This window comes from Tilletiopsis washingtonensis (assembly GCF_003144115.1).
Source record: "Tilletiopsis washingtonensis strain MCA 4186 unplaced genomic scaffold FA09scaffold_2, whole genome shotgun sequence".
Lineage (NCBI taxonomy): Eukaryota > Fungi > Basidiomycota > Exobasidiomycetes > Entylomatales > Tilletiopsis > Tilletiopsis washingtonensis.
In genome coordinates, this window is record NW_020311999.1 from 392,520 (window position 1) to 403,341 (window position 10,822).

A 10,822-nucleotide genomic window follows, 5' to 3' on the forward strand; every position below is an offset into this window, starting at 1 on the left:
TTCTCTCGGAAGGGCATATCGGGCCGGGACAGGCCCTGCACTGCCTTCAGTGATGCGCACGCAGCTACGAAGCTTCCAGGTTCGCAACGTCAGAGCCGAGCGCCTTGCTCGCGAGGCAGGCGCGCACCCCGCGCGGCGTCGACGGGGAGCGGGGCACAAGCGAGAGAGGGGCACGGCGACCGAGGCCGAGCGAGCCGCGCGCGCCGCTCGTGCCAGCGTCTCGGCCAAAGAGCCGGCGGTCCGCGCACAAAGCGCCGCTCCTTCCTCTCCTCCACTCCACCACGATCCCCACAGCTTGCGCCCCGACACTCCTATCCGCGCCGCAGCTCACGCTCATACGCTCCGTGACCATCCGCACACAGCGCGTGCCTGTCCGCATCTAGTCCGCAGCAGCGCGTCCCCGGAGCTCTCGTCATGGCGCTGCTCGAGCAGGCTCGGCCGCGCTACAGCGACCGGGCCCTGCGTGCGTCGGCGGGGCTGGCGCCGCGCAGCCCGCTCCTGGCCGGCGCGCCCTCGTCGCCCACCATCTTCCGTCCCGAGCACGGCGACGCCTACATCCTGCCTGCCGCGCCGACGCACGAGCCCGAGGACGAGCCGCTGCCGGGCCAGCTGCTCAGCGCGGCGCCGGGCCTCGGCTCCCTCTTCGGCGCAGAGACGGACCAGGCGCTCGCTGAGCCCAGCGCCGCAGATGAGGGCGACGAGGAGGTGCTGGAAGAGTTGCGCGACGAGACTGAAGAGCTCGTCTCGCCAGATGTGCTGCTCGTGAGTGCGTGCGGTGTAGTCGGCAGAGCGGCCTGCTGATCTTGCCCTCAGTCCGACCTTGGCGGCACGCTCTTTGCAGTGCACAACGCGACTGTGCTTGCTCTGCAGTCTCTTCTGGAGAGCATGGCATCGGGTGCTTCGGCCGAGGCGCCAGAAGAGAGCACATCTCTCTCGCGCATCGCATCGCTCGCCAAGAGCATTGAGATCATGTCTGCCGGTCGCGGCGCGCCGGGCGCTTTGAAGAGCAGTCCGGAGCTCAGCGCGCTCATCGAGCAGCTCAACATGGAGCTCGACCGCTTCTCCTTTGCGCCCGGGCCCTCGACTGGCTCGCCGGCACTCGACAACCTGAATTTGGCCACTGCGCTCGCTGCGCTGCTTTCCGGCCTGGATCGCGTGCGAGAGCCTGCTGCCTCGGGCGGCAACAGCGGCTCAGCGGACGGCGACACTAGTCTGACTCGCTCTGAGACGGCCCGAGCCTCGCAGATCAGTGGGCCGGGCATGACTCGGCGGAACAGGCAAGGCAGCGCCGGCAACATCAGCGCGATGTACTCAAGCCCAAGCGCCAGTCGCGAAGAGCTGCGCGATCCATTCGCAGAGTCCGCGCAGAGCGAGCAGGACGTCTTCACGCATCTGCACTCGCTCATGGGTCACCTCGTGCTGCGCTGCAGCCCTCGCGCACCCGCAGGCTCGCCGTTGATGGCAAACGGCCGCGGCAGCCCGCTGCTGCACTCCCCAAGTCCGCCAACCAGCGCTCCGTTCTATCCGGCGCAGAGCACGCTCAGCTCGGCACGGAACACGCCTGCCGATGTTGCGTCCGGGACGCTCGATGACTCGGCCAACTGGAAGCAGCTCTCGCAGCTTCTCGGCATCACACGCGAGCTCGTGGCAGCACAGCGTCTCGTCCAGCCTCACCCTCGCTCGATCCTCGACTCGCCGTCATTGTCGTTCCGCAGCCGCAGTCGGCATGGCAGCACCACCTCGTCCCTCAATGGCGACATGATGCTAGAGGAGCCCGTCCGTGCACGCTCCCGTTTGAGCATGCACAGCACCGGCAGTCAGGCACACGCTGCGCTGGCGCAGAGTCCCAGACTGGCCTCGGCCAACTCTCCGCTGGCTCAAGAGCGCATCCAGCATCGCTCGCCCAGTCTCAAGCGCGAGTCGGGATCTGTGACGACGCACGGGCATCTTCCGCCGCGCTACAGCGAGGAGAGCCTGCGTGCATGGACCACACCCGCTGTTGCCGGCGCTAGCTCGCCGACGGCTAAGCTCAACGACGCCGCCAGACGCGACAGCGTTCTGAGTGCATCCTCGACCAACGCCAGCCTGCCGGCCTACGCAAGCCACTTGCCTTCGGGCTCGCGCGAGGAGAAGAAGCTGCTCCTGGACGAGAAGAGCCGGCCTGAGGCGATCCCGGAGATGCAGCGCCCAGAGGTGTCGTCGGCAACTTCTGCGTACGCTGCGCGGACCAGCCAGGATCTGCGCGTTGTGGAGAGCAGCATCGACAGGCTGTACTCGGCCGTGCCGCAGCTGGACGACCAGCGCGTCGCGCTGAGCCCGCGACTGCAGCGCGATGCAAAGCTCGAAGACGTCGTCGAGCGCCTGGCCCGTGGCGGGCGCATGGAGGAGCAGCGTGCTGCGCCTGTGACGAGCAGCCAGGCCTCCTCATCCACTCAGGCGCCAGCTCCCGCGCCTCGGTCGCCAGTGGGCTCCTTTGCCGTGCGCAACTCCCTCGCACGTCGCTTCAGCGTTGGCGGCTCGCTCCAGTCTCTGCGGCGTGCGGCGAACCACACGTTCGACATCAAGGGGAAGGGGCGGGAGAGTGGGCCGCGCTCATCGATGTCCGAATACACCTTCGAGAAGAGCGAGGAGAAGACGAGGCCGACTGCAGCAGACCTCGACCCACTCTTCGACGGCATCCGCGCCGCCAACGAGATGCGCTTCTCTGACCAGCAGGCCCAGATGAGGCCGCGCACCGCTCAGCGGCCGCACACCTCTCAGGGCCGCCAGAGCAAGCTGGCGCAGATGGGTCTGGTGAGTGCTGTGCGTCGGACTTCAGATATCTGTGCTGACGAGCGAGTCACAGGGCATTGGTGACGCTCCTGACGCGGCGTCGCACGCCGACGAAGACGACGAGCTCTTCAATATGCTGGCCAGCACGCGTCGCATGGACGGGCAAGATGCCGCTCCGCCGTCTCACCGCGGCACGGCTCGTCTCTCCTCTGTCAGCGCTGCACGCACAAGACTCGACGCCGCCGGTCGCTCTCCTCTTGGTTCGCCGAGCCTGCCGCTGCGGTCGCCGAGCTACCGCAAGAAGGTGCCCGAGGCTCTGGACCTAGAGCAATCAAGCTCCGTCCTCGACACTCCCGACTCTGCCACACCGCTCCAGACGCCACGGGTGCTTCCGGCGGAGAGTGCCACTGCGCACACAGCGCCAGGTGAGGCTTCCACTGGCGAGACTGCGGCTGCTGCGTCGAGCAGTCGCGCCGCACCTGGTGAGTGTGCAGAGCGCGGCGTGCAGCTCGCCACGGCACGCCCTGACGCGTCCGGCATGGACGACAGAGCTGCGTACATCGCCGAGTGCCATGGACAGCTAGGCGCGGTGTCGGTCATCTGCAGCATGGACACCAACTCTGCAGCGTCGCGACTCTCCTTCGATACGGGCGCTGGTGGCCAGTCACAGGCTGTGAGCGTCTCGGTCTCGGATGGGAGTGCCGCGCCGGCGTCTCTCCTGCTGCCGGTGCCTGTCGAGGCGGCACAGAGCGGCTCGGCCACGCTCGGCGACGATCACTTCGCATTCAAGCTGCAGACGGCGTCACACTCGGAAAGAGGCACATCAGACGCTCTGCTCTCTGCGCCGCTGTCAGCCGAGGTGCTGCAGCGCAGGCTGCCTTCGCACTTTGCGTGTGACGCCTGTCAAGAAGTCATCATCGATTCGAGCGGCACCAAGACGTATCGTGCGCTACCGTCGCAGCATTGGGAGGAGCTCATCGACGCGTGGATGTGCCACGACGACCAGGAGATCAACGTCAGCGTCACGCGCGGGCGCGAAGGCATGGAAGAGGGCCGCAGGATCGCCGATGGCGACGCGTGGGTCGCTGATGCGCTGATCGCCTGGCCTGGCGCGTGCGCGTCGGCGGGCAGCTTGCGTATGGAGTCGCGGCCGACATCCAGCGATGTGAGTGCGGCGCGGCTTCTGTCTTTGGCTCGGCTTCTCGCTCCGGACTTAAAGAAGGTCGACGTCGGACTACCCACCGGCGCGCGTGCTTTCTCTGCGTCCCTCTGGTCTGGTGCTGAGCTGTGCACCACGGACAGCCTCTCGGCCTGCGAACCGCGGCGCTGCTCTGCAGTGTGTACGCAGGTATGCAAGCTGGGCCTGTCCCGGTGACCAGCTCGCACCTTATGCCTGATTAGACGTGGAGATTGCAGGCGGGCGCGGTCCTTCGGGGCTGTCGCATCGGCTGATACCAACAGTCCCACATTGTCTGTCTCTTTACATACACTCGGCTGTCAGAGAGCCGTTGACAGCCGGGTCACTCACGGGAGACACATTGCTCGCACCGCAGTTGCGCTGCTCCGAATGCCACTGACACTTGATCACCCTCTAGGCCTCGCAGCCTCTCTGGGACCTGCACTGCGCTGCGTGCGGCGTCGCGCTCGGCTACGCAGCGCCAAACCTCGAGCTCGGGCAGCCGTCGTCGCCGGAACCGCCGGCGCTGCAAGACGCCTCCGTCCGCCTGCACAAGAGAGCGCTCCTGCCGATCACCGAGTCTGTCGCGACTGCGTGCCCATCGCTGTTTCCCATCCTGGCCGCCAACGAGCTCTATCAGCTCTCGCAAGCACACGCCGCGCGCCACTTCGTCGTCGAGGAGGAGGACACCGGCCGTCCTCGAGCCATGGTGAGCACGCCGCGGACCATGACATGCGCCTCTTGCTGACGCCTCGCCTCCAGCTCTGGCTCTTCCTCGCCTCGTGCCAGCTGTCGCTGTCTCCAACCCCACGCCTGTCGCGCATCCTGCACGCCAGCTCTCCGGACGAGAGCGGCCATGTCGTCCTGACGGCGTCCAAGGTCTTCTTCCGCGACCTCACTGCCGACGAGGTCGCCGAGCATCACGAGCAGCGGCAGCAGGGCAGCGTCGGCGGCGCCACGGCCGTGCCGTGGTCGATGCCCGCCGCCGTCGAGCGCCTCACATACCCGGCGCGCAGCTGCGCGGCGCTGCTCGAGGCGCTCGCCGCCGCCAATGCCTGTTACCCACCCTCTCGCCGCTGCTTCGGGCCGTGGAGCGTCTCGTTCCTCGAGGCCGTCAGTCCCGCGTGGACCTGATGGCCTGCCTCGTTCATGTCACCCCCGCGCACCGCGTCACGAAATTGGACTGGCAGATCAAATGTGGTATTGAATGGAGGCAGAGTGACGAGGGAAGAGCGGCTGCGCAGAGATGTATGATGCGCTGCAGATGGGGGGTAAACAGACGTGCGTGGGCTCAAGCAGAGTTGCGGGTAATGCGTGAGAAGGACTGCGCTTTGCAGCGAGCGAGGAGTGATGCGGAAGGAGGCAAGTAGCAAGGCAGTGGAGACAGTGGCGAGAAAGCACCGCATAAGGTGAGGAGGTAGAGTTAGAAGAAGGACGACTCGTAGGTGGGACGGATGCAGACGTCGATCTCGTCGTCGTCGAGGAGGCCCTGCTCGTAGAGCGCGTCGATATTGTCGAGCTGGCGCACACAGCCGTCGGCGGGCGAGCCAAAGGCGAGGCCCAGCGCAGTCGGCGTCGTGGGTGATGCCGAGCTGGAGCCGGCGGACAGGCCGAGGCGCAGCGAGACGGAGAGGCTGCGCGGCGAGAGCGTGATGCCCTTGGTCGCGAGACGCTCAGCAAGCAGCTCGCGCAGCTCAAGACCCGAGGCACAGCTCGGGATGAAGACGCTTGACAGCGGCGTCGGCACGATCTGCTCGTCGGACGCCGACTTGCTGCGGCTCATCGGCGCCGGCGTGCTCGGCGACGGCGGCGAGAGGCTGCTGTTGGGCAGACGGCCGAAGAAGCGCAGACGCAGGCGCAGCGACGACGGCGGCGTCGGCGGGCAGGCCGTCCACGACACGGCCTTGTACGACACGAGCGACGCAGCGTCGTCGCCGTCCATCGACTCGCGGCCGTCGTGCCCGGAGAGCGACGAAGCGACGGAGAAGGTGGCGACCGAGCTCGGCGACGGCGAGACGTAGCGGATCGAGTCGGGCCGCGGCGGACGTGCCGGCGTGGCGATGCTCGACAGCGACGGCGGCGTGACGAGGCGCGACGGGCTGCGGCGGCGCAGGCTGAGGGCCGAGGGCTGGTTCGACGAGGCGCGAACGTTGAACAGCGGCTCGACAGAGGGTAGTGCCTTCTCGCGCTGCTCGTCGTACGCAGCGAAGGTGAAGTCCTGCATGCGCAGCATGGCGTCGGCGTACGAGGTGACGCGCGGCGTGAGCATGCCCAGGCCGTCGAGGTCGTTCTCGGCGCTGCCCGACGAGAGGCCCGGCATGGCGGCACGCTCGTAGTGCGCCGAGCCGTCGCTGTAGTGCGCCTCGTCGTCCTCGAGGCCGCGGCACTGGAAGCTCTCGATCGACGGGCGGTGCGAGAGGCGGCGGCCCTCGCTGCCGTCGGAAGACGATGCGCGTGCGCTGGCAGGCGACGCGGACCGCACATCCTCTGCGGCGGCCGGCAGCGGCGCCGATGCCGAGCTGCACTCCGGGTCCGACACGGTGGAGCGCACGACGGAGAGACGGCGCTGGAAGCGCAGCGAGAAAGCACGGGCGCGGCCGTTGAGCGGCATGTTGCTGCGGCGCGGCGTCCGCGGGCCCTCGCTCTCCTCGACGACGGGCGGCGACGGCGCCGGAGTGGAGGACGACGAGGCGACCTCCTCGACGGCGGTGGGCAGCGCGAAGTCGAGCATGCTCGAGATGGAGAGCTTGCGCGGTAGCGTGAGGCTACGGCGCGTGCGGCGGCCCAGCGAGCCAAAGTTGGCGGAGGGCGGCTGCGGCGGCGTCGACGGTGCGGCGGCGGCCGCCAGCTTGCTGCTGCTGGCCGTCGGCGACGCGGCGCTGTAGCTGGCGCTGCGGCCGCCGGCGCTGGCGGCGCTGCTGCGGAAGAAGCCGAGCTTGGAGCGCTGTGCTGGCGGCGATGTGGAGCGCACGGGCTGGAGCGCCAGCCCGCTGCCCGACGGCGCCGTGCTGTCGGGCGAGGTGGGAGGCGTCATGATGGACCACATCGTGGACGACGAGGCCGAGGCGGCGGGCGCGATGCTGCTGCGGCAAGGTGCGGCTGCCAGAGGCGTGCGTGCGTGCGGATGGAGATGGGGGCTAGGAGATGGAGCGGCGACGGCGACGGCGACGGCGACTGCGGAGACGGCGAGTGGAGAGGATGTCCAGATGATCGGCAAGCGGCGGCGAGGAGCGCCTCCGGACGCGGCGCCTGCCTTATGAGGCGGGCCGCGCATCGCCTGACGGCGGCGGCGAGCGCCGAGCGGAAGCGGACGCGGATGGCGCGGCTGCTGGGCTGCTGGCGCGGCACGCCGGCAAGGCGGGCGCCGCACCCTCGGGCCTTGCTGCACCTCGGCAGGCTTGGCTCGGCCTCGCCGCTCGCTGCGCCCGCGCTGACGTGCGGCAGCAGCACAGCTGAGCGCCCGCGCAGCAAGCGACGGAGCCGGGCACGGCGGCAGCGTCCACACCGCTGCCGGGCTTGCGTTGCGCTGCTGCTGCTGTAGGAGCGCACGCCCGGCCCGAGGTGCCGCTGCTGCCGCACGGCCGCACCCGCACCCGCATCGCGGCGTTGGAGCGCACGCCAGCCATCCTGCCGCCCTCTGCCCGAGGCGCCGTCGCCGTGCTCCGCCCTGCCCGCCGCTGCGTCTCTTGTCTCGCGCAGCCCGAGGCGCGACCGCATCATTCCTGCTGCTGCTGCGGTCCCACCTGAACGCTGAGCGGCTGATGCTGCACCTGCATTGCCTCGCATACTGCGTGCTGGAGGCTGCTTCGCTGCAGCGCGAGATGTGGTGGGGGCCGCGTGGGGCGTGGCCCGCCGAGAAGGGCAGGTGTCGTGCGCGACAGGCTGCAGCGACAGGCTATCTGCGGCGCGGCGCCTGCCCCTTGCGTACCCGTCACGCCGCAGAGGCGTGGCGGCCGTGTGCGCGGTGCTGCTCTTGCGGCTGCATCTGCTGCGCTGCTGCTGCGTGCCGCGGATTGCTGCGTCTGTTTGGAGGGCCGCTGCAGAGCGCAGCGCGCAACAAGCGCAGGCGCGGGCGCTGTGCCTCGCCGTAGCGGATGTGCCTGCGCAGGTGCGGTGGACTCGCACGCGCGGCGGAGATGGGCGCCTGCATGCGCCGGTGCGGAGCTCCCGCCGCCTTCGGATCCGGCAGCGCAGGTCTGCGGCTCTGGCGCGGCACAGCGCTCAGGCGGCATGCCATGCGTAATCAGGCCCTGCAGCGAAAATGAATATTCTGCAGCGACGACCGCCGAGACAGGGTGCGGGCGAGCGCGAGCGCGAGGGCCGCGCTGTCCGCATCGCCCGCACGTCAGGGATCGTCAGGGCCCGAGTGACGGTGGAGCGCTGACAGAGAGGGGCTCCGAGAGGGGGCGCCGAGAGGGGCACTCGCCGCAGCGGCCTCGGCGCGCCGGCGGGCACCTGTGGTGAGAGCAGCATGCGGCGCCGATGGCTGCACGCTACCCGCTCCCAAGCCTGGGCGCCGCCGAGACCGCAGCGGCTGGCAGCAGCATGAGGCGCGCCAGGCGAGCACCAGGCGCAGCCTAGACCGGCTCGCGAGCATGCTTGCCTGCGAAGCGTGCAGCGCGAAGGCGGCCGGCAGCGCACACGAGTCGCTCTCCTCCTCGCCGAGGCTCCTCTCCTCCTGCCCATTTGCGGCGCGGGCAATTGACGGCGAGGAGAAGCACACTTGGCGAGGCGGCCGGCGGACGCGTTTGGACGCGCATCAGAGAGCGCTGCTGTGCGGATCTGCGTCTGCTGCAGCCACACCTCGGCGGTCGGCGGCAGCGCTCATGCTGCCGCTGCGCTGCCGCAGCCTGCACCCTGCGGCATGCGGGCGGGGTGCGTGCGCTCGCCGCACGCCAAGCGTGCGGATGTGCCGAGCTTTGCGCTGCGTGCTGGTGCGCTTGAGCTTTTCTTGTTCCCGCGCGCCGCACGCCGCACCGTCGGGCTGCGGGCGCGGGCTGCCCAAGCTGCAACGCCGCGTTCGCCACGCCCGGATACTCCGCGTGCGCTCCTCCGGAACGCTCTGCGCATTCGCTGCACCTGCGGCCCAAGCATGCACATGTGCGTGTGTACCCGCACCCGAGAGACGCACACATGCCGGACTGTTGTTGTGTGGCACTCGTCTTGGCCGAGCGAGCGGGTCAAGGGCCGCGTCGTTGCGCCGAGAGCTTCCAGGAAGAAAGGCACGTCTCGTCCCGCTCGCAGCACCCAGCGCCGCATGCGCACGTCGCGGCCCGGCATGAGCAATGCCGACCTTCCCGCGAGCGCCACCTCTCGTGCGCTGTGTGACACCTGGATGCTGGCAAGCTGCACCACGCAGGGAGCGCTTGCACACACGCTACATTGACTGGCTTGCACGCACCCAACGCTGGTCTGCGGCAAGGGCGGCGAGGGGCAGATCTGCGTGCGCCTGGCAGCCGCGAGATCCGCAGCATGTGCTCGCGCTACCGCAGGCCACCCTGCTCGCTCTTGCTGAGGCTCGACGAACCGCTGCAGGAGGCTCTCAGCAGTAGGCCTTCATTTCCCATCCCTTGTTCACGTCGGCGTTCCTGATGCGAGTGCCCGAGCTGCGCATGAGCAATGATGGACGTGCTCTTCATCTCATGCCCCCTGGCTGACAGGGGCACTAATTGATATGGACGGTGACCCAGCGCTGCAGCACCAGGAAGCGCCTCTGGGAGCTGCGGCTCTGCGGCTGGGTCGGCATCGGGTCGTGCTGCGGCGGTGGGTCGCCCGCGCGCTAAAGAGCCCGCAGCATGAACGGGCGACGCGTGCCCCTGGCAGCGCACGCGGCGCTAAGCGTGGACGAGCTCTCCATGCGCTCCCTGCTGCCAACCTCGTGGAGGGCACGCGGGACTGACGGCAGACGAGCCACGTTCGCCGATCCTTCTCTGCACCGAGCACGAAGCTGGGCACGGCGAAGCGGCGCTGCAAAGGGCACCTCCGCCGCAGCAGGCGCAGCGGCCAGCTCGCAGCGGCTCGCAGGGGAGACCGCATCGGCTCACGCTCCCCAGAGTCGCGGCCCCCAGAGCGGAGAGGCATGCAGGCGTCATTCCGGGCAGCGCTGCGCTTGCTGGGCAGCGACTCGCCTGAGCCCCGCTCTGCCCTGCTCCCACGGACGACCCTTGCCGCCGTGACGTTGGCAGAGACGCCTTCGGGCGGAGCAAGCACTTCGCACGGCTGAGTCGAGAGACAGGGACGTCACGGGCTCCGGAGGCTGCCGGCTCGCTTCCAAACCACGCCTTGCTGCTCAACAGCTAGCAAATTCGAGCGGAGGCGCCGACGTCCGACGGCGAGCCGGTGCGGACTGCAAATCTCCTCGAGCGGCCATGGCGCAGCTCGGCGACTGCACGTCTTGCTCTGCGGGCCTCAAGGGCCCGCCGACGGGTCGCAAGATCTGACTTTGCTGCACTCCTGGAGCTCTGCTGGACGCGATGGCCGCCGGTAGTTGCCAAGCCATGCTGCTCCTTGTCACCGCCGGCCGACGGTACGCGCGAGTGGCGCTGCGCAGGAGGCTGGTCCTGCCAGATGCGAACGGGCGGGTGGTCGAGCAGCATCGGATCTGGCTCACTGAACGTCAGCGGATGATCGATGGCCAGCGATGCTCTGGGGGGCGCAAAGGCATGGAAGCGAGCCGGCGCCCGCACGCTTGTAGTGCGCCGATGCTGGTCCCACGCCACAGCGCACTGTGGATCGCCATGACACAGTTCGGAGGCCGGCGCCTGCGCCCGGAGGAAGCACCTCGCGGTCCAACGCACGTCTTCCGAGGTCCCAGTGTCGTCCGGATCCAGAAGCCAGAGCGGCTCCGCATTAGTTGTCGGAAAGGCGCCTGCG

The 10,822-nt window shown here is 69.0% G+C and overlaps 4 protein-coding genes across 4 annotated transcripts; 2 read left to right on the top strand and 2 right to left on the bottom strand.

The window, feature by feature from the left end:
- Window positions 1-414: 414 nt before the first annotated feature.
- FA09DRAFT_336191 (hypothetical protein) lies at window positions 415-3,356 on the top strand (the record flags this gene model as incomplete). Its single annotated transcript, XM_025743856.1, has 4 exons — window positions 415-762; window positions 814-2,793; window positions 2,846-3,254; window positions 3,322-3,356. The coding sequence occupies 4 exons, from the start codon at window positions 415-417 to the stop codon at window positions 3,354-3,356; spliced, it is 2,772 nt and encodes a 923-aa protein (XP_025601066.1).
- Window positions 3,357-3,379: 23 nt separating this feature from the next.
- On the top strand, window positions 3,380-5,083 carry FA09DRAFT_336192 (hypothetical protein; the record flags this gene model as incomplete). Its single annotated transcript, XM_025743857.1, has 3 exons — window positions 3,380-3,937; window positions 4,368-4,658; window positions 4,712-5,083. 3 exons carry the CDS (start codon window positions 3,380-3,382, stop codon window positions 5,081-5,083), a joined length of 1,221 nt encoding a protein of 406 aa, XP_025601067.1.
- A 49-nt stretch (window positions 5,084-5,132) lies between these two features.
- On the bottom strand, window positions 5,133-7,170 carry FA09DRAFT_344899 (hypothetical protein). The gene has a single exon (XM_025744664.1). It carries the CDS (start codon window positions 6,993-6,995, stop codon window positions 5,373-5,375), a length of 1,623 nt encoding a protein of 540 aa, XP_025601068.1. The 5' UTR covers window positions 6,996-7,170; the 3' UTR covers window positions 5,133-5,372.
- A 1,922-nt stretch (window positions 7,171-9,092) lies between these two features.
- FA09DRAFT_114166 (hypothetical protein) lies at window positions 9,093-9,534 on the bottom strand. Its single transcript, XM_025739008.1, has one exon. It carries the CDS (start codon window positions 9,421-9,423, stop codon window positions 9,130-9,132), a length of 294 nt encoding a protein of 97 aa, XP_025601069.1. The 5' UTR covers window positions 9,424-9,534; the 3' UTR covers window positions 9,093-9,129.
- Between the last annotated feature and the right edge of the window lie 1,288 nt (window positions 9,535-10,822).

Coding starts and splice junctions, on each gene's coding strand:
- FA09DRAFT_344899 (XM_025744664.1), bottom strand. CDS start 6,995: ATGTGGTCCATCATGACGCCTCCCACCTCGCCCGACAGCACGGCGCCG.
- FA09DRAFT_114166 (XM_025739008.1), bottom strand. CDS start 9,423: ATGCTGCGGATCTCGCGGCTGCCAGGCGCACGCAGATCTGCCCCTCGC.